This window comes from Nipponia nippon, unplaced genomic scaffold (genome assembly GCF_047370975.1).
Source record: "Nipponia nippon isolate SJK-2023a ecotype South Korea unplaced genomic scaffold, ASM4737097v1 scaffold_33, whole genome shotgun sequence".
Classification (NCBI taxonomy): Eukaryota; Metazoa; Chordata; class Aves; order Pelecaniformes; family Threskiornithidae; genus Nipponia; species Nipponia nippon.
In genome coordinates, this window is record NW_028262351.1 from 4,673,349 (window position 1) to 4,696,301 (window position 22,953).

General features: G+C 37.2%; 1 protein-coding gene across 1 annotated transcript in view; it reads left to right on the forward strand.

Moving 5' to 3' along the window:
- LOC104021663 (F-BAR domain only protein 2) overlaps positions 1-22,953 on the forward strand; it is a 105,168-nt gene that overhangs the window by 42,290 nt on the left and 39,925 nt on the right. The window contains exons 9-12 of the mRNA XM_087770798.1: positions 4,796-4,840; positions 7,225-7,297; positions 13,397-13,421; positions 19,367-19,421. Coding sequence (XP_087626924.1) covers positions 4,796-4,840; positions 7,225-7,297; positions 13,397-13,421; positions 19,367-19,421 — 198 coding nt within the window. The remainder of the gene's footprint in view (positions 1-4,795; positions 4,841-7,224; positions 7,298-13,396; positions 13,422-19,366; positions 19,422-22,953) is intronic.

A 22,953-nucleotide genomic window follows, 5' to 3' on the forward strand; every position in this document is an offset into this window, starting at 1 on the left:
GTGGGAGACAATGTGGTCACAGGACACACTTCTGGCTGGGCCAGAAGTTACCTCTTTGGGCACAAAGCCATTTGCCTGTGGGAGACTCCAGCTATTATGTGGGCTACCAAAAGCTCATCACAGCTATCCTGTTTTCTAAATTGGTTCACCATAGAGTGCCACAGAAAATGTATATTTCTGAAATGGTTTTTTTGGTTTAAAAATTCTACTCCCCAGACAAAAATGTGGTGCTCTCAGCAGGCATATAGGAAACAGAACTGTTGGGAGATCTGAAGTTACAGAACAAAACTCTCAGGAAAATTAAGAACTACTACAAATTTCACTCTGTTCTGCTCAAAAGGGCAAAATGTGTGAATTTGCCTTTGCTACAAGCAAATAGTGCAGCATGTATTGTATTGGTGGGGGTGGGTTAAATACAAATTTTAGAAAAACAGCAAACATCTTTGGGGATTGGAGGAAAATGCTAAACTTAATTTTTTTAGTGTTCGTGGATTCATTAGCAACAGCCACTAGCACCTTAAACTTCTAGGATTCCAAAGGATGAAAGGCCCTTAATTTGAATTAAGTAGGAAAAATAAGTTAGGATCAAAAGATGCTTTAGAATTTTAACTGAATCACACAATTTGTTGTAAGAGAATGCTTTTTTCATGGTTATTTATCTTTCTTGCAGTAAAGCAGCTAGTAGATGCAGGGGAAGGAGAGTGAGCGTGTGGGGAGAAGGGACTTGTCTATTAACTCTGCCCATTTTGGTGAAGCATAAAATAAGCTAATAGGTATCATTAAGAAGAAAGTGTATTTAAAATTTCCAAGTTAACTTCATAGAGAAAAGTGGGACCTGCTTACTGAAATTTTTTGCGCAGCTTCCATCTCATTACTATCTCTGCCAATTCTTCAGTAACTGGGTTTTTCAGATTGTGTTTTATAGTCTTCCCTATGAGAAAAGAATACATTGTTGCAAGAGCGAGGGGGTAAGCTGGCTTCTGTTAAATCAAATTGAAAATACTAATCTGATCATCATATCTGTGTGTGTTTCAGTACTAAGCATGAGTGTTTGTCTCTTATCAAGCTGTAAAAAAAACACCCTCAAAGAGAAGTGTTAGGCAAGTGTAATGGACAAAATACAGAAACTTGGTGCTGTTACAGAAAATCTTTGCTTTCTGCTTGTGTTAGAAGTGAAGGTTAAAGATACTAATCTGAAATAAGGATGAGTTTTACTTGAGCCTTGAATATTTATATATTTTAATCATTAGTGTAAAAGTCTTAAAAGTCTGGGGATCAGTCTTAGTAGCTGGGAAGGGTAAAGAAAAAGACGGTATTCTGAAAAAGCTTGAATATTGTTTTGCTCTAAAAATATGTTTAAGTCTCTGTTGTTTACAGTTTTTTCCTTCTGTTTTTGTTTTGGGGATGAGTGTTTATGGTTGGTTTGGCTTTTGTTTTTTTCCTGGCCAAATGGGAATATGTGTAGAAGCAAGAAACAGAAGTAGTTCAATCCTTAGCAAACTGATGAAAAATGCATTGTCTGAAGTGTAGTGCTGAAGAAGTAATTGATTTGTTCTTCAGCTTCTATGTTTTATGGTATTTTTTGCTCAATATATTTTGAACAATAGAGTTTAAATACCTGAAATAAAATGTTGATTAAATCAGTTTGAGGATGTAGACATCTGCAGTTCCCTGAATCAGTTTTTCTGGGTTATTTTTGTTATTGCTTTTTGTTTTGTAAGACACCTAGATTTGATGACTTGTGGAGTATGCTGACTTTGTTTTACTGTGAATTTAATGGAGAGCAAAGGAGAAGGGATTGGAAGAGCAGCTTAAAATGTCCATGTATTTACAATATGTAGTAGAATGGGATCGCTGTTAGGAATTTGTATTTCGTCTTGTCATATTGAATAATTAGACTTGCATTTGAAGTTATTTAATAATTGAAACTTAAAGGGCATTTAAGACTGCCGTTTGAGATTGGCCTTTTGATATTCTGCTCTCAAGAGCTTCATTTGGAGGCCAAACAATTACATTATGATAAATGGGATATTGATGGGTTCTATTCCCAGATTCTCATCCTGCTGCTGGTTTTACAAGCACCCAGGGTTTTTTTACTGGCAGGGAAAATTTTGCAGACTCAGTCTTAGTTACAATAAATACAAGTCATTACTTTGAGCATACCTTTTTTTTTTAAAAAAAAATCATTAGATCTCTGCAAATTTTCAAAGAAAATATCTGGTAGATTTTATCTAATGTCTAAAATAATTAAATTTGTTTAACATCAGTGAGTATCAAGTTACATCATCAGATTCTCAATTGTCTTTCTATTTGTTTGACATAAGCATAATTTTTTTCATTTGCAGTTTGAGAAATGCTATCAAAAAATAGTGTTTATACTGAGTTGAACACAGATTTACACTGTAAGAGTTAAATATACATGTTGGGGGTTACATTGCAAATAGAACCATTTGAGGTACTTAATTTGTATTTGATTCATGCAGTTAATCCCAGTTGTGTAATTCACAGATAAATTATTTTGTACTTTCATTGTGGCATCTCTAATTGCAGCACAATGATTTGCTGTGTTGTACTATTTAAAAACAAACTGAAGCTTGTAGTCTCCATGTTTCTTGTATCTAAGATCTGTTTATATCAGCTACTTATTTTAAGACTAAGAGTATGACATATTCATTTTGAAAAGAGTACAAGTGAAAACACTGGAAAATGCTTGCAAGTACACCTTTTATTTTATGTGAAGACACCCTGAAAATTGCACAGCTCTTGGTTTTTGGGGCAGGAGTGAAAGTAGTTTCTGTATTTGAGGTTTCCACAATCTATTTACTTCCAGTTGCTTGTAATTGAAATTTTCAAGATTTCAGTCTCTCACTTGAAATAGTTGCATAAGGTGCAATGGGGAGGGGGAATTTGGCTACCTTAGAGTATAGAATTGGGAACAGTTTTGTGGGTTTTTTTCCTCTGTCTTATCTTTAATGTGTGTATATATAAACTTGTGTATACTCCCTCAAAATGATTACAGAAAGATAAGTAGTAACCCCTGTGTCACAGTGCTAACATGCTAAACTTTTTGTTTTTACTTTTGTTGGTTCAGTTGCAAGTTAACATTTCAAATACGGGCCAAGGGGCTAATTCTTAGTAGGGGCTGAAAGTAATGGTGCTTGTTTGCATGTGCTCTCTGCTTTCTTTGCACTTGCACAAGTGCTGGTGTGATTCTGCCATTTTAACTTCCTGAACAAGGTCTTATGGAAAATCACTGTTTTTCTGCAAGTTTGCTCCCCAAAATGGCTCACAGCAGGGTTAAATAAATTCTAGACCTAGCCAGATTGAAAGAATGAGGGTTAGGACTGCCCTTTGCAATGATAACTGACTGTTACCTTGTGTCAACTTGTTGTGAATCCTGATTTAGGATTCTGCTGACTACACCAATTTGTCACGAATGGGTGATTTAGACCACTTAAAGAACCACTGTCAAAGGTATCAGCAAAAGTGGTTTTATTGAAATATGATGTTGTAAAAGTGCAACTTAACAAAGTTGGCAAGGTTCACTCTATAACTGTACTGCACAAAGGATATAACAATGAATCAAAGTTACCAAGACAAGATCTTAGTGCACTATAATACAAGGTTATGCATGATATTGGTTGCTTACCAAAGACCTGCAGTTGGTAAGAGGACTCTCTGCCTCGAGGAGCAACCTTGAGAGGTGTCCCAGCTCAAGGGGGGATCACTGCCATGCAGCCACGCTGCCTAGCAGGGAGAGCTCAAAGGTGGCTTGCTTAGGCTGTCATATTTATGGAATAAAATGGTTGGCTCGTAGTCAAATTACATGTGATGGGAAAGGTATGCAGGAGACTCCTTGTACCCACAACCTTCTTTGTTCCTTGATAAATGAGTCTTGGAAAAGCCACCTGCTATTCATGTGTCAATCGCATGATCAGTGTTCCAAGCTCATATGCATCGATGCTCACTGTGTCGCTCTTCTCCTTTGTGGGTTTTCAGAGAACAGATTGGAACTAGAGGAGTTCACGGCCTGGCTACAGCTCAGGCCTTTACCTCCTTTGGAGCCTGTACCAAACCATCGCTAGTTTGGTTAAGGAGTCGAGTGCATCCGTCACACAACTATAACAGGAAGCCATAATAATGAATTTATTTAGATACAGCACTTAACCAGTGCTCTCTGCTTTTTTGTCCTGTTTACTCTTAATGATTTTTTAAAAGCTTTTTATCTTCTTTATTGCTATGTTTAAGATTCTGCACATCACTTTTAACTGTCCAGGTAATTGGCTATGAAGAGGAAACAGAGGAACTAACAATACAGAGTTAGAAAAAGTGTGAATCTCAAAATTAGGGCTATAGCTATGTTTTTTTTCCTTTTTGATTTTTCTTTCATAGCTCTTGTTCATTACAAGAAGATAAATCGAAAGCCTTACACTGATAATATATTATAGATGCAATTTTGAATGAGAAGAGTAAACAAATTAGAAATGTTTCACGTGGTTGTAATAACATAGGCAATTAAATTGTATTTAGACAGTGTGCACTAGTATTTTAATTTTTCAGTATGACAGAGTGAAAATATTTAATGATTTGCTGTACATGTATGATTTTGCAATCTGTTTGACCATTGGCAAAGTAATTGTGGTTTTCAGTTACCACCTAAATTTTTAATTAGATTACTTAGTATTTTCAGGAAATATTAATAGTTGTTAAACTATCTTAGGGTTAAACTATCTTAGGGTTTGGCCTTTCATTTGAAATTTAACCTAATGTTTATCTTAATTGTCATTTCTTTAAGGCCCTATTGAATTTGAAGAATGTAACACATCCAGCGCAGCTGAAGGTGAGTTGTTGTAGCAGTTATTTACCTAACAATCCTGTGTATAGGACCTGAAACTGAGGAGAGAAGGATATTCACATGTGAATTTGTATAACTTTAAAGTATTCCAATAGACCAAAAAGCTGTTTTTCTTCTGAGAAACAAACTTCTATGAAAATGAGACCTACAATACTTTATAAGCCTAATGCATGATGGTCAGAGAATTTTAATGTTTCTTATAAATATACTTTGGCTAAGACCCTGTCTTTGCAGAGGTTTGGATTTGGTTCACTTATGACTGTGTAACTTAATTTACAAGTGTCAAAACATGGCCCTGGCTCTTTCCATTGTTGCCATGTTAGTTATAGCAATTGTAATGCAGTGTTATGGTTGCAAAGCCTTCCTTTGTTGGTGTAGCTTATTTTGCTTAGGGGATTGTTTTAAGTGGTTAAGAACTATATAAGCTATATATTACTTTTGGGACAGAGGAGTTGACAGTATAGCTATAGCAGCCGTCAACTTTTAAGTTGCCAAGATTGCAGCTGAGACTTAAAATCTTTTTTGACTGAAGCAGAGAAGATCCATGTTTAGAAACTACTCTCATAATCCATTTGTCATTGTTTTGGGCTGGATAAAGCACAGAAAGGAAATAAATCCCAGACTAGCATTTAAAATAATTTTGGAGCAATTACTGTCTCTATTAAAATATAAGATATGGCTGAGTATATAGCTACCTGATTTGTGAGAAGTTTTGAGTTATTTGACCCTGAAAATTTCTAAAAGTGAAGAGATTCCTTATGTGCTGTGTAATGTATTTCTGTAAAGGGGAATACAGTGGGTTTTTTTAATGATGTGCTTGAATTGTCAGTTGTTAAATTTTGGAAACCAAATTATTTCCAACATTTTGCTCAAAAGCTTCCTGTAGGTAGTATCTTACATCAAAACAAAACTGTAGACTAGTTGGATCAGATGCTTGCACTTGGTCATTTTGTTTAAAGCTTGGCAGTCTACTTTGATTCAGCAAAAATTGGGGAGAGAAGCAGACATGACAGTTTCTGATGGAATATTTAAATGTACTTTAATTTTAGTACATTAAATGGGTATGAAAGCAAACTTTTTTTCTGTACTAAAGCTATATATATCCAGTGCTGAAAACAGGGAAGACAGGGGAGGTATGGCTCCAGACTCGGTGGGAGCCAGCATTAGAGCTGGCTACAGCACTGGGAAATCATGAACTCGGCATCAGCTGGGAAGCCAAGAGATGTTCTTGTTTTTACAGGAACAAAATCCTACTTTTTAGGAGAGACGGGGGCTTGCAGCTACTGGGAACATGCAGGGAAATAAGAACAGGGTGTTGAACTGCAGTAGCTGAGAGAGACAGGGTTCAGTTTCTGATCCAAGTGCATTGGCTATTCAGGATCGGCTGGAGCAATAGCTCCTGTTGAGTTTCTGTGAGCAGAAACTGGCAGTGTACCCATCTCCTATAAAATAAGTGACAGTCTAGCATACCCAGCTTGGAGAGTTGGATGTACAATGCAGATCAGTTTTATAAAGACTTATGTTATTAATGTGTTGCTTGAACCATATTTTAATTTTTTTTTTTTTTTGTATGAAGCTGATATGGTTTAACCCTGGTAGGCAGCTAAGCACCACACAGCCACTCGCTGTGGGATGGGGGAAGAGAATTGGAAGGGTAAAAGTGAGAAAACTCATGGGTTGAGACAGTTTTAATAGGGAAAGCAAAAGTCGCGCACGCAAGCAAAGCAAAACAAGGAATTCCTTCACTACTTCCCATCGGCAGGCAGGTGTTCAGCCATTTCCAGGAAACCAGGGCTCCATCATGCATAACAGTTACCTGGGGAGACAAACGCCATCACTCCCAATGTCCCCCCTTCCTCCTCCTTCCCTCAGCTTTTATTGCTGAGCATGACGTCATATGGTCTGGGATATCCCTTTGGTCAGTTGGGGTCAGCTGTCCCAGCTGTGTCCCCTCCCAACTTCTTGTGCAGCCCTAGCCTGCTCAGTGGTGGGGTGGGGTGAGGAGCAGAAAAGGCCTTGACTCTGTGTAAGCACTGCTCAGCAGTAACTAAAACATCCCTATGTTATCAACACTGTTTCCAGCACAAATCCAAAACATAGCTCCATACTAGCTACTGTGAAGATTTAACTCTATCCCAGCCAAAACCAGCACATTGTGTTGCTGAACAACATATTGGAATAATGTTCCTTTAGTTTGTTCTTGTGTTCCCTTAGTTTGGCTCCATACCTGCCTCCACTATTAGATTTTTGTATCAGTTGTTATGGCAACATTTAAAAGGTATTGGCATTGGTATGCACCAGTGTTTGACATCATTGCTAAATATATACTCATCTCTTTGATCTTTAAATGAAAAGTGTTTGTTCCATAGGGATAAAACCACGGAAGAGGAAGCCTTTTGGTTTATCAGGAATAATGAAAAAAGAAAAAGATACTGAGTCTGTGTAAGTATATTTCCAGCTTGAAGCCTTGTCTTGTATGAAAACTAGTAAATTTATGGAGATAAACATTAGCTGATGTTTAACAAAAAAATGGGTTTATAACAGAAGTTTAGAGGAATGCTATGAATATGAAAACATCACAGCTATTTAAGATTTTTGGAACTAAGTATTTTAAGGAAATAATATAAATGTATTCATAGTAGTCTACTCACGTTTCATTCTTTCCTCTGCATAGGTACGTAGTTCTCCTTTGTTCTACATCTGAACATTGTAGATAATGTGATTCTCATTTGTACTCCTAACAAAATAGTAGCTCTGTATGTGGAAAAAGTACTGTATGTCTGTGTTTGCAGAACTGAAGCTTCAGTTATTCTTTTGTTAGAAAAACTTTTGTGTACTGTATAGAAGGACAGAAAAATTTTTGAATTTTTTTCAGTAAATCATGTGCACATTCATTTCTGAAAGACCATCATTCTAACTCATGATTGATGTCCCAGCTATACCCTTTGTCATATTCACTGCACGCTCTCTGTCTTAGATGGATCGGTAGCATTCTATGTATTAGTAATTATGGTTACTATATTTCAGTGTATTTTGTTCATAATTTCTAGATGTGTTTTCTCAGTAGAAGTATTTGATTTAACAGAAAATTGCTTTCAATTTAACAGAAACTTAGCAATATAGAAATATTATCAGTGGCAACATCTGTATATATTCTTTTTTAAATTGAATTTTTTTTAACCAGCCTTGGTTTTTTAATATAGTGCTGAAAAAATTTCCTGGTTTCGGCTGGGATAGAGTTAATTTTCTTCCTAGTAGCTGGTATAGTGCTGTGGTTTGGATTTAGGATGAGAATAATGTTGATAACACACTGATGTTTTAGTTGTTGCTAAGTAGCGCTCACACTAGTCAGGGACTTTTCAGGTTCCCATGCCCTGCCAGGTGCACAAGAAGCTGGGAGGGGGCACAGCCAGGACAGCTGACCCAGACTGGCCAAAGGGCTATTTCATACTGTAATGACGTCATGCTCAGTATATAAACTGGGGGGAGCTGGCCGGGGGGCAGTGATCGCTGCTTGGGGACAGGCCGGGCATTGGTCAGTGGGTGGTGAGCAATTGCATCGTGCATCACTTTCTTTGTATCTTATTCTTATTCTTATTCTTATTCTTATTCTTATTCTTATTCTTATTCTTATTCTTATTACTACTCTTTTACTTTATTTCAATTATTAAACTGTTCTTATCTCAACCCACGAGTTGTCTCCCTTTTACTCTTCCGATTCTCTCCCCCATCCCACCAGGGAGGGGGGAGTGAGCGAGTGGCTGTGTGGTGCTTAGTTGCTGGCTGGGGTTAAACCATGACAGAAATTAATGACCTAAGATCTGCAGATGCTAATTATTTGCACATACAAATTGCCTTAAAGCTATTTTTCTTTTGGCATTTGATTTTAATAGTGATATGCTTCTAAACAATACTTTTTCTTCTTTCTGTCATGATGCCATTAGGGCTCCAAGGTGTTATTTTTTGAAGTCATTCCTCTCTATTTCTGTTTTTTTCTATGATCTAATCTTTCCCCCACCCTCTCTTCTGTACTTAATTATGGTGAAGTAAATGGTGAGAGAAATGTTGTATATAGCGTGATTTTGGTGAGCAGTAATCTGAGAACACTATTCTGTTTCAAAGAATTATTTTTTATGATGATGATGATTTAAAATATTTAAATTAAAATGTTATAAATATTTGATGTATTAGTATTTTAAATACTTTTAGTCCCCTTTTAAAAAGTAATCCATTCTCTCTGGAAAGTTATTTACTACACTTTTTTTTTTGTGATGCACAACTGTTGCAGTATCAAATAGCTGCAAAAAAGTATATGTTTGATCATTTGCCTTTTGTTTCTTGCATTTACTTAATTGCGAAGTAGTGATTTTGATAGTATTGAGTACTGTTGTATGATTGAGTTCTGTAGCTGTCAGCTTTTCTTGTCCAACAAAAAAAAAGATTTTGCCACCACATGGGTTATTACTCAGGCTAATCTCATGTCATGTTATTTGCCTGCTTGCAAACCAGGCATCTCCTTCCATCCATTCTTTGGCAGATGATGAAATGTAATCTGGCCCCAGCAAAGATACAGGGCTCTTAATAGTAGTTTTCTGGAGACAGTAAAGGCCAGGAAGCTCCAAATTAGCTCTTCCCAGGTGTATCACTCAATGTATCCTTACTCAGAGATCATGTTTTTCCTTGACCTGTAACAGAAAGAAAATTTTCTCAGGCACTGAGGGCTGAAAACTGGCTTCTATACTATGTGAAATGCTTTGTACCTTTGTATGCTTGTCCATTGGATCTGAATACTTTTCTAAATGCTGTCTTTTCCCAAAGACATTTTATTTAATGTTGAAAGATAATACGGATTTCTCTTTGTAGAAGAAATTTTGTTTTTCATGGCACAATGATGTAATCAGAAAATATAAATCAGCGCAGCCACTCTGAAATGGGAAAATAATTTGACTTGCTTTCGACAAGTTGGACTGAAACTTGATTTATATTATATTATTTGTTTCTATATTTATACACAATACAAAAATTAATAGATGCTGAGGTCAGAAAGAATGAAGTATGACTGCATGATATTGACCTCCTATGTAACACATGCCATAGGCTTTTACAGAGATTCTTGCATTAATTCATAACTTCTAAATGAACTAGAACATCACATTTTAATGTAGGGTTTTCAAATAATAGAGGATCCATTATGTGCTTAAGTAAAATATTATAATAGTTATTTATGACCGCTTTAAAAAATTTTATTGCTAGTCTAAATTTTGTCTGATTTCATCTTCAGCTGATGATCTTGTTATAGGCTGTACATGATAGAACTCCATATCATCAGAAACTTCTCTGCACATAAAGGTCAAGTTCTTTCTTGATCTTCTGTTAAATTAGGCTGTAAGCTTGTTTAGTTTGTGTAGGGCAGGCTTTCCACACCTAGAAAAACTCTCATGTTTTGTAGGCTTTTTGGTTTATCAATACAGGTTTTTAAAGTGTTGATATCTAAACTGGATATTGTATCTAGTAATGGTTTTACACAGGGAAATACCATATACAATGTATTCTATTACATATTGCTATACAGGTTCAGTCAAGGATTTCACTTCTTTTTCTAATCACTGCTTTGCATGATTTGGTTGGTTTCGTTTTTAGCTACAGCCCTCAAATTCCCTTACAGAGTCCCCATTTGCCGAAATGTTACCTTATAGTAGAAGCATGACCTAGTTCTTTAATCTTAAAAGAAAGATCATGCATCTAGCAATGTAAAAGCACATCCATCTAAAACCTGATGTCCTCATTTTCCACTTCACCAGCATTTGCAGACTATTGAGTTTTGCTTTGTATCTTGAGAATGGATCCTGTGAGGTACTGTCAATCTTCGGAATGATACTAGATATGCCATTACTTTTTGAGATCTATTAGCTCGCTAATTTTGAAAATCTTCATTATGGGCTAAATTGCTTTCATTGTAGTTTGCCTCAAATCTTTCACATTTCTTAACTTTTATGGACTTCAGGCTGTCTTGTTTGAGTACAGATGCTTTTTAAAAGCAGATGTCATAACATAACCTGGTCTCCTTCTATGACAAGGTGACCCGCTTAGTGGATGAGGGGAAGGCTGTGGATGTTGTCTACCTGGACGTTAGTAAGGCCTTTGACACTGTCTCCCACAGCATTCTCCTGGAGAAGCTGGCTGCTCACGGCTTGGATGGGTGCACTCTACACTGGGTATAAAACTGGCTGGACGGCCAAGCCCAGAGAGTGGTGGTGAATGGAGTCAAATCCAGTTGGCGGCAAGTCACGAGTGGTGTTCCCCAGGGCTCAGTGTTGGGGCCGGTCCTGTTCAATATCTTCATTGATGATCTGGATGAGGGGATTGAGTGCACCCTCAGTAAGTTTGCAGATGACACCAAGTTGGGTGGAAGTGTCGATCTGCTGGAGGGTAGGAAGGCCCTACAGAGGGATCTGGACAGGCTGGACCGATGGGCCAGGGCCAACTGTATGAGATTCAACAAGGCTAAGTGCCGGGTCCTGCACTTGGGTCACAACAACCCCATGCAACGCTACAGGCTTGGGGAGGAGTGGCTGGAGAGCTGCCTGGCGGAAAAGGACCTGGGGGTGTTGGTTGACAGCCGCCTGAACATGAGCCAGCAGTGTGCTCAGGTGGCCAAGAAGGCCAATGGCATCCTGGCGTGTATCAGGAATAGTGTGGCCAGCAGGACCAGGGAGGTAATAGTGCCCCTGTACTTGGCACTGGTGAGGCCCCACCTCGAGTCCTGTGTTCATTTTTGGGCCCCTCACTACAAGAAGGACATTGAGGTGCTGGAGCGTGTCCAAAGAAGGGCAACGAAGTTGGTGAAGGGTCTGGGGCACAAGTCTTATGAGGAGCGGCTGAGGGAACTGGGGTTGTTTAGTCTGGAGAAGAGGAGGCTGAGGGGAGACCTTATTGCTCTCTACAACTACCTGAAAGGAGGTTGTAGCGAGGTGGGCGTTGGTCTCTTCTCCCTAGTAATGAGTGATAGGACGAGAGGAAACATCTTCAAGCTGTGCCAGGGGAGGTTTAGGTGTAGATATTAGGAAAAACTTCTTCGCCGAAAGGGTGGTCAAGCATTGGAACAGGCTACCCAGGGAAGTGGTTGAGTCTCCATCCCTGGAGGTATTTAAAGAACGGATAGATGTGGCGCTTAGGGACATGGTTTAGTGGTGGACTTGGCAGTGATCGGTTAACGGTTGGACTCGATGATCTTAAGGGTCTTTTCCAACCTTGACGATTCTATGATTCTATGAACATCTGTTTGTTATACCTTTTGAAAGAAATCTAATATGTTGTCTCTTTGTTCTGTAAAATAACTTTTAAAATAGCTGTTTCTATTGCTGTGAATTCAGCTTAGCCAGCAGAGGGAGATAAGATGTAAGTCAGTTAGAAACTTGGTCACATGTGTTTTCTTTTGTGTAGGGCTGCCCTTTCAGAGGAGACGGGATCCTTCATATCACTGTCAGTTCCTTAACAGCCTGTACTGAATTCCGTATTAATGCTTCCATGTTAGCACATTTTCATATCTGTTTTTAAAGACATTGTAGTTTTTACATTTAACCTGTTTAGCCTTTCAGAAAAGATGATTTAGTTTGCTACAAATTTGATTTTTTTTTCTCTTTTTTTAATAAGTACACATTTAAGATGTTCAGTTTGACTATATAAAAACTGTTGTTCAGTTACACTGGCATTTATGACATTATTTGTCAGGGTGCAGATTAGAGAGGACCTGTATGCTACTCAAGTATTTCCACATACTGTAAATGTAATTGCTTCTGCTTTTTGCATGCATCAGTGAGAGAGATTCAGTGTGATTAATTTTTTTAAATATTACTCCTTAAATCCAAGTTATAACAGAAAAATATAACACTTGTGAATAACGTGCTTGCAATCACTGCCTTTCTGCTGACAACTTTTTTTTTTTTTTTAAAGTGTGTCTTAACAGGGTATTCTATTATTTTTTCCAGCATCTTCTGGTGCTTGACTGCAACTGTGCTTGACAAACTCAAACTAAGAATGAAATTCCAAAAGAGAGAAGCTCTGAATTCCTTTAAGAATAGTCTTAATTGCTTTAAGAACTGGTTATTGTCCAAAATGTTTTGCAATTGCGTGTGGACTATTTCATTAGGATTGGTGACTTTTATTTATTATGCACATCATCCATAGAGACCTGACTCTTAAAGTATATTCATCCAAAATACAGCATGATACTCCAGACTTCCACTGATTTTTTTTAATTTTGTTTTTCCACTATGAATGTGAGTTTGGTTTTTCACCATTTACTATGAATTTTTCTTCTGCAGTGTTTTTAGCATAAACTTTCAGCTTCTTTTATTTAAATCTCATTCAGTTGAATCTGGATTATTTATAACGAAAATTTTAACAGAGTTTGAGTGGCAAATGGGTCACATGCAATGTTTCAAATTAATTGAAAATATTAAAGGAAGTACCAGAACTGTATGAATAAAATAATTTGTGCATTCTATAATGGTATATTTTCTTTTTTTTTTTTTTTAATAGGGAGTGTCCAGATACAGACTCAGTTGTAAGTAGACTTATTTTCAACACAAATGCATATGCTAACATTGTCAAGCACTACAATCTGATGAAACTTGACTTATATACAGTACCTGCAATGTATTATTTATGTGATAGAGGATTTAATATTTTGATAACATAGTTGAAGTGTTAATAGTGTTAATTTTGCTCAGAACATAATCTTTAGCAGTATATACAAATATGCATCAGTAATACATTTATATTTCCTAACAATCTTAGGTTTTAAACAAGGTGTTTTTACTGCAATTATTTGCTACTTTGTTTTGCAAGTTAATAGTTTAAATTCCTTGACTAATAGATTCTAAGTAAGAAAAAGGTTCAGAGGACCCAACTTTGCATCATCATGTTCCTCTGCTTACTACTGTCTCTTTGGAGAACCCTTCTAATAATAATGGGGTTCTGTGTGATCGCTGGCAATAGTGTGTAGGAATATACTTTTTAAATATGGCTTTAAATGTAGTATCTCAATGCACTTTATTCATAGTTTGTTTTTCATTGCTCTCAGTGTGATCTGTGATATGTCTTACAATTTTATTTATTAAATTCAAATAAGTGACAGTTGCAAATGAAATTGGTATGTTAATGTTTTTTTATTTCCTTAATTGAGCATTTTCTTTTTATTTAAACATGTATGTTGTCTTGAATTATATGTAATGGAGATTGCAGCTCCCTGTAGCTATAGTAGGGAATAATTTACAGAATGATTTAAGTGACTTTATGTAGACTGATTTGTTTTTCAGTTCGTTTATTTAGATGGCAATTATATTAAACAATTTAAGTTTCCAAGCTCACCTGTTTTGTGGATTTTCTTCTTTGCATTTAATATCTGGGAGTTTTAGTACCTAATATTAAAACTTATTTTGAGAAACTTGGTTTAAAAAAATCTAGTAGGACTATTCTTCTAAAGAAGGAAAACTAAGTTTTGCCACATAATAGAACTATATGTGCATGAACAGCCTTATAAGCATCATTTGAGACAGTTATTTTATCCTGTACAGTCATCTTGATTTAGAGCACATTTCTTGGGTACGTTTAAAGTAAAGTAACTTTAGAATCATCCCTATAATTATCAGATTTTTCATGTAAATAATGTCTTTCGACAGTTCACGTTGAGTCATTGGAGTGAAACACAACTGGGTTTGATGTGCAGTGTTTATTTTCTTCCTTGCTTGTTTTGGTTTCTACATTAAAAAAGAAATAATTCAACAAATTCAACTGTAAATGTGTTTGACATTCTGGCTGCATGAGGCACACCATATGATCATTTAATTGTTCTGTCTAGATGTAATTTATATATGGTTAAAAAAAAAAAGACCTAACTTTCATAGTGTCTAACAACAAAACTAATACTTTTGTTGCATTCTCTTTTTTTATGCCCAATGTTTTATGAATGCATTTGGAATTTAAAATGTGGTCTATCATTTCTTCCTGCTTTTCACAAGCAACAGTATTATTCTGAATGGTTGAATGCTTTAATAGCAGAAGCTATTACTGTCCTCCTCATGGAAAATGATGCAGCATACCATAGATGAGATTAATTTCACCCCTTACAAATAAGCACCCCAGAGTGCTTTTACATTTTAAGGCTGGCATCCTCTTCTAGAAGGTCCCATTTCAAATGTTTTTCATTTTTCTTGTCTTTTACTTTAAGATTTCCTTTCTGTTTCATTTTTCAAACTTGATCTAAATAGTTATAGCCATTCATATTTTTATCTCTATGAGGATTTGTTTTGTATGCATCTTTACAATAAATTGCACATTTCAAGAAATTGAACTCGGAAAAGAATTATTGCAAAAAAAAAAATTAAAGCAACTGTCATTTTTGTTTGATTGCTAGAAAATACTGAGAACCAGCCCTCAGAAAATTCAAATTATTTAAGGTGTCCCAATTATGATTTTGGTCAGCTTTGGTCACTCACAGAAAATCTCTACGTCTGGCTTTTATATTATTAATATGATCTTTTTTTAAAATGTGCCTTTTGTTTATTTGTCAAGAATTTTAATTGTTGTTCTCTTGTATGAAAGGAATGTAAGAGAAAACCACTCTACAATTATTTATAGCTATAAGCACTGAGGTAAATATATTGAAACTTTAGAAATTAAGGATTTGGTAAGAACTGAATTCAATACTTTATCTACCAGTTCTATGCGATATTGTGGCTCTTTCAACATACAGTATGTAGCCAATACTATTAGGGCCTTCTCACTAGTCCAAAATGTATAATGCAGTGTGTTCTAACTTGTATTCTCTGTTTTCAGAAAACAAAGCAGTGAGATGGTCCTAAGAAATGTCTTTTGTACCAAAATGGAAGTTCTCAAATTTATCTTTGGCAAGCTATCTGCTTATGTTCAGACAGCTGTGAACTGAGAACTGGTATTTGCTAAAAAGATTGACCTCTTCAATAAGCAGTCTCTGTTTAAATATAGATAACAGTATGTCATGAGATTCAAAATTCCTGTGCTGTTATATGTCTATCTACATATGTAACTTCCATTAAGTTAAGCCTTGATAATTAAGAAAAATAGAAAGTTAACTGTGTGTACACTAGAAAGAGACAGCAACTGAAGTTTGGCTCTGTGTGCGTTTATTGCCTGGCAAATTTCTCTATGGGCAGAACTAATTGTCTTGTATCCCATGGGTTTGCGATGTCTCTAGGGATGGTCTATAGGAAGATATGAGCTCTAGTAGAAACTTTTCTTCTGGGGAAGCATTTACAAGGTTCCACTTGTGTCCAGTAAGATCTGAGTTTGGATTGCAGCCCTTCCCTTGGTTGGAATACTTGCAGATCTCTCTTCTACTTGATTGCCTATTTTCATGAAGACTGTAGTAATGTTGTTATCTTTGAGTCCTCTGTTCTGTCTGTCAAATCAATTTAAAATTGTCCAGTAAGTTCAAAAGTAATTAAGAAGGGAGCCACAGATGCACAGAAAATAATGCTGAACCTTTTTTCATAGGAAACAGGAATGCAAATATATCAAGGCATCCAAAACTTTTCATTAACCTCTTTACATATGAGTGTAGCATAATAAAGGTTATATAGAATTATACACCATTTTTATTGCTAGGGACTGATTGAATTTGGAACTTTCAAACTCTGATTTGTGGAACACAAGTGTAACCTTTAGTTAAATTAAATATTTTTTTATTTATTTACATATTGTAATGTTTAGTTCTGACATATTTTGAATAGCTGCCATTGATACAGGGTACGAGGCTTTGTAGTCACAGTACAAGACAGCAGGAGCACTTTGAATGCCTGATTTTCTTTCTGCAGATCTGGCAATGGAAGAAAGTGACTGGCTGCTCTTTGTTTTTGTGTCTTTCGGGTTAATAGGCACCCTAAGGAGAGGAAACTGAGAATACGTTATACCTCTGTCTTAACCTAAGGATATACTTGAGTCAAGTATCAAATATGTCAAAAGCGGAGAGGCTCTTTTTTCTCCTGTTCAGGTTATGAGTTTCAACTGCTTACTTTGAGTTCGCTTTGATCCTCGTCTGGATGTACAGGAAGTCAGTCCAGTTCAGTAAAATGGTAGAAAGTTCATCTGGCAAAAAAAGAAACAGTGAGCTGTTCAGCTCAGTGGTATCTTGAAGCATACTCTGAGGAAAACTTGATAAGGTGCTCTCATAACCACTGTAGATATCCCGGAAGAAGAGAAAATGGGCAGAAATCAAACTGAAGTGCAGTTAAGATTCTTTGCTTCTTGACCTATTGACCAACCTGTGAGCAGTGCTAACGTTGCTGAGGAAGGGCCAAATGAAGTAGCTAGACTGCAGTATGCTCCATATGTTCCTCTCTTGTCCTTTGTATGTACCTCAGAGGAACCAATGACATGGTTATGGTATGGCTTCTTCCATTGCTTTTTGGATGCCAGATGGAACAGAGCAAGGAAACTGAGTCAAAGTATTGACTGAAACTCTAAAAATAAGTTTTGGGAATAGAATGCTCAGTCCTCATGCTTTTTGTATAGGCAGTTTTACTTAGTTATTTATTATGTCCTTATGTTTTATTTCTTTAAAAAATTATTCACCCCAGAAAGTTTGTAGAACATACTAATGCAAAGGCAGAGTTATAAACGCTAAATTTTTTATGTATATTTAAAACTATATAATACCTTAATCAATAATGTGCTGTATTACATCTGCAAACACAGGGAAAACTCTGTGGTTTTTATAGTTATATGTTTAATTGCTTGATAGAACCTCTGAGAATGTGAAACCTTCTTCCAAGGAAGTCCATCTTTCCAGTGACTTCCAGAGAGTTCAAGTCACATCCATACTGAGCTTATTTCTACTGCAAATACTACAAATAACATGTTTGGGTAGGGGGCTAGACCTTCATCCCCAATCATATTAATAACTACTTTTTACGGAAACCCAAAATTTGCAAAGATCTTCCTCTGTGTTGGTTCAAAAATGACACATGTATACAGGAAAGTTGTGGTTTTTTCCTCCGTTCAGCGTGATAGGCAAATCAGGTCTTGTCTCCATTGTGTGCCTGGTACTTAAAAGATGCACTGTGATCCACCACATAACATATAGTTCTGTCTTTGTAGGAGTGTGGAGAAGGGACTAAGAATTAGTCAAGTAAATGTAAATGCCTTCATTAACATGAGATTTGTGATTATGTATCTATCTCACCCGAAGGGCTGTGTCTTCTACTGCTGTTACAAAATGTAGATTAGTAAATAAAGTTCTGATGTTTCAGAAAACAGAACTGTCCAACTGTTCAAAATGTTGAAAACAATATTTTGAAATTGCTACTTAACTTGTAAGTAAGATTTTGAGGTACCATTTTGCTTGTATGTGACACAATTTGTCTTTGTCAATACAAAGGTTCATTAAGTATCTTTTCCACCCTTTGTCATTTTTATAAGAAATTTATAACTGGTGAAATTTTGAAGACATCTGGGTTGTGTTTTATGTAATAAACTTACTGTAGCATCTCAGCAGTTCACATAGACTAACTATGCATGCAAAGTCACGAGCGGGCTTTCCTTTTTCTGTTTTGAATGGGGAAAGTATCTGTGTATCCAAGTCTATCCCTTTATATATAATATACACAAGTGTGGGTTTTTGCACATTTTTAAAATTTAGATGATCATATTGGAGACTTGTTTCTCTCTGTCCCAAAGCACTTTTATGAAACTAATTGCTTAGCTAAGAATTCTAAATGATTTTAAACATAATTCTCTTGAATTAATATTTAATTGCCTGCAAGAACTGAAAAACTGAACTAGTTTGAAGTTCCCAGATGCTTATTAGCTTTAAAAATCCAGGACGGTGCTGGAGATGCATAAATGAAAACTTTGGAACCTGATTTTGAGCGCTTGTATTTTAAGTTTCATTCATGCATTTTAATTAACGTGGATATTCTTTGCTAAAGCAACAATACAGGCTTGCTGTCTTTTCAAGGGGGAGAGAGGAAGTTGCAACCTGTATAACCTGGAATGCTTTTACTCAAATATTAAAGTACTGACTGAAAGGTTATGCTCCTGCACCATCAGAGCCTTCAGTGGCTTAGCTGAAAGAATTAGAAGTAGAAATTGGGAAAATATTTGGGGCTGAGGATTGTAGGCTTATTTAACACTCAGTAATAAAGTTAAAATGCTTCTGTTGGTTTCTGACCTTTTTGATAGAATACCAGTAAAAGCAGATGCATTAAAACTTGCCAGTTTTCATAGGAAATTTGGAGGTTGTTTTGTTGCATTGTGTTCCTGAGGTATCTTATCTGTCACACTACTTCTGAACTATAGAGCATAACTTAAGATAACTGTAATAATTGATAATGAATAAAAATGACTTTCATGAGGTGTTGTAATCAAATTTTAATTTGTCAATGATATAAAATTGTCTGATGTAAGAAAAACATTTTTTTTTTAGTTATTTGTCAATACCATCATTTTTGTTGGTTTTTTTTTTTTTTTTAGAACATTCCTGATGTAGATGATGAAGGATACAGCATTAAACCAGAAGCATCACAGGATATCCTTTTTGCTATTATTGTGCCAAGTTATGTCCTGTTATTACAATTATTCAGGGAGGGGAAGTACTCATTAAAGTGTTAAGTCAAGGAAGATGAATGACATTCATGCTTATGTTGCAACCTTGTAGTCTTATGTTCATAGCTTCTGCAAAATGCACAAAATTTTGTCTAGCTTAGATTTTGTGTGTGTGTAAATGTTAAAGTTTAGATCAGATGTCTTAGGAACTTTAAGAGGATGTTTTTTGTCTGACAGTAAAAAAAAAAAATCCACCAAAAAAAACCCTGAACAAAAGCTTTAAGGTAACCATGTAGCTCTTTCTCTATGAAAAGCTTTCAGAGAGTTTGTAAAGTAAAGTTTATAAACTCTTTTAAACATACTGAGTGGTTTTCTATTCTATACCTGCGCTCTCCCCACTTTTTAATAACACGATTAAAAAGATTGGGAGCTCCAGCAGTCTAGAAATAGAATTTCTGTTAATTAATGAAGTATCATGCTGTTTCTAATTGGTGCTTCTAGCTTTTATTGTATTTTTAATGATAGTTTTGATATGCTGAATAGGTTTTTTTATGAGTAATTTTTTATGGATTTCATGATTTTCTTTGCTCTTCCTTTGAAGAAAAAGATTCTTGTCCTCTTTTTTTCTTCCATCAGAAATAGAGGGAAGCTCTACTTAAGAGCTGGGAATAATTGCTGTAGATCTAAGCAAGCCTAATATGTTAGCAAGATAGCTAATTTTTGGAAATGTATTCACCGATTTTTCTGGGGACTACAGATAAAATAAAAGGTAAACTTACACTTTACAATTACTTTAAATTGTGAAAACTTTTAACCAGTTGAGAGCACCTTAAAGTGGGCCAGTCTGTCATCATAGCTTCTCTGTTCTCATCAACTTTGCTGAATATGCCTCTGTTGCCCCCAGTGAAGGTTCCTGTACTGATAAAAATAGTTCATGCCATATCTTATTTACATAATTGGTATAAAAGCAAAATACCAGTTGGGGTGTGTGTGTGCATTATTTCATGTTTTGCATATTTTTATGAAATGGAGGCAGGAGTGAATAACATTCATGCTTTGTAAATGATTCACCTTGGCGTCCTTTTCTCCATTATCCTTTTTGTCATGAAGCAATGCAAAAGGCCATAAATCCAGTGAAAAAGCTCAGTGGTTTGCAATTCCTGTCAGCCAGGTAGTACTTCAGCTTCTGAAAATCTTGAACAGATTTATGAAGTCATCAGTTCCCTTCCTCTTTTCCTCCCTTAGCCTCCAAGAGTGTATATTTATTCTGTTGATGGGAACTCTTGAGATGATTTGTTGGACATCATTATTTTACCATAATGGCAGTCAGTCTTAATAAGGCCGGTCTTAAGTGTTGGAAAAACACTTATCCTAAAAATTACTGACTGACCTTTCAGTTTATGGCATTCAGGTCTGAACTGAACTTTGTCAGTAACTGTTTAATAGACATACCTCAGTGGTCAGCTCATACCACTTTACAAGAGCCACCTGATTCGTAGGAAATGAATCTTGAAACTCGGTGATAACTTTCAAGGCAAGAAATCTTTTGGTGAAATGAAAAACGACTTGTCTTTTAAAATTTTCTTTTCCAGATGTGATCCATTTTGGGGGACAGATAGCCTGTAAGATGAAGACGTTTGACTTTTTCCTCACCACATCTCAGGGTTTCTGTCAGTTGAATTGGATTTGGAATGTCTGTAGGGTTCAGGGTTTTAATCTTTGTCAGGGAACAGTTTGAAGAGAATTCATTCAAATGGCTGGCATATTTCCAAGTGAAAATAACAGAAGTCATGTATAGAATATGTATGCTCCCCCTAGGTGGCAAGACACTTCTATGTTTCAGTAGAGGAAAATTTTCAACTTGTTTCTTGTCAAAACAACTGCCACTTTTAAGACTTAGCATAGGCCTTTCAGAGCTTTTGTTGAGTGCAGTTCATAGAATCATAGAATCGTTAAGGTTGGAAAATACCCTTAAGATCATCGAGTCCAACCGTTAACCGATCACTGCCAAGTCCACCACTAAACCATGTCCTTAAGCACCACGTCTACCCATCTTTTAAATATCTCCAGGGATGGAGACTCAACCACTTCCCTGGGCAGCCTGTTCCAGTGCTTGACTACTCTTTCGGTGAAGAAGTTTTGCCTAATATCCAACCTCAACTTCCCCTGGCGCGACTTGAGGCCGTTTCCTCTCGTCCTATCCCTTGTTACTTGGGAAAAGAGACTGACCCCCACCTCACTACAACCTCCTTTCAGGTAGTCGTAGAGAGCAATAAGGGCTCCCCTCAGCCTCCTCTTCTCCAGGCTAAACAACCCCAGTTCCCTCAGCCGCCCCTCATAAGACTTGTGCTCTAGACCCTTCACCAGCTTCATTGCCCTTCTTTGGACACGCTCCAGCACCTCGATGTCCTTCTTGTAGTGAGGGGCCCAAAAATGAACACAGTACTCGAGGTGCGGCCTCACCAATGCCGAGTAGAGGGGCACTATCACCTCCCTGGTCCTGCTGGTCACACTATTCCTGATACAAGCCAGGATGCCATTGGCCCTCTTGGCCACCTGGGCACACTGCTGGCTCATGTTCAGGTGGCTGTCGACCAACACCCCCAGGTCCTTTTACGCCAGGCAGCTCTCCAGCCACTCCTCCCCAAGCCTGTAGCGTTGCATGGGGTTGTTGTGAGTGAAGCGCAGGACCTGGCACTGAGCCTTGTTGAACCTCATACAGTTGGCCTCGGCCCATCGATCCAGCCTGCCCAGGTCCCTCTGTAGGGCCTTCCTACCCTCCAGCAGATCAGCACTCCCACCCAACTTGGTGTCGTCTGCAAACTTACTGAGGGTGCACTCAATCCCCTCATCCAGGTCATCGATAAAGATATTGAACAGGACTGGCCCTAATACTGAGCCCTGGGGAACACAACTTGTGACCAGCCGCCAACTGGATTTGACTCCATTCACCACCACTCTCTGGGCTCGGCCGCCCAGCCGGTTTTTAACCCAGCGCAGAGTGCACCCATCCAAGCCATGAGCACCCAGCTTCTCCAGGAGAATGCTGTGGGAGACAATGTCAAAGGCCTTACTAAAGTCCAGGTAGACAATATCCACAGCCTTCCCCTCATCCACTAAGCCGGTCACCTTGTCATAGAAGGAGATCAGGTTAGTGAAGCAGGACCTCCCTTTCATAAACCCATGCTGACTGGGCCTGATTCCCTGGTTGTCCCGCATGTACCGCGTAATGGCACTCAAGATGATCTGCTCCATGACCTTCCCCAGCACCGAGGTCAGGCTGACAGGCCTGTAGTTCCCCGGATCCTCCTTCCGGCCCTTCTTGTAGATGGGTGTCACATTTGCTAACTTCCAGTCATCTGGGACCTCCCCGGTTGACCAGGACTGCTGGTAAATGATGGAAAGTTCCTGTGCATATAAGGAACCAAGGCTAAATTCATCTGTATATTTTGCTTATTTTGAGGACTGAGTTGTCATTGTGGTTCCTTTTTAGCCAAGGATGACAGTGCTTTAAG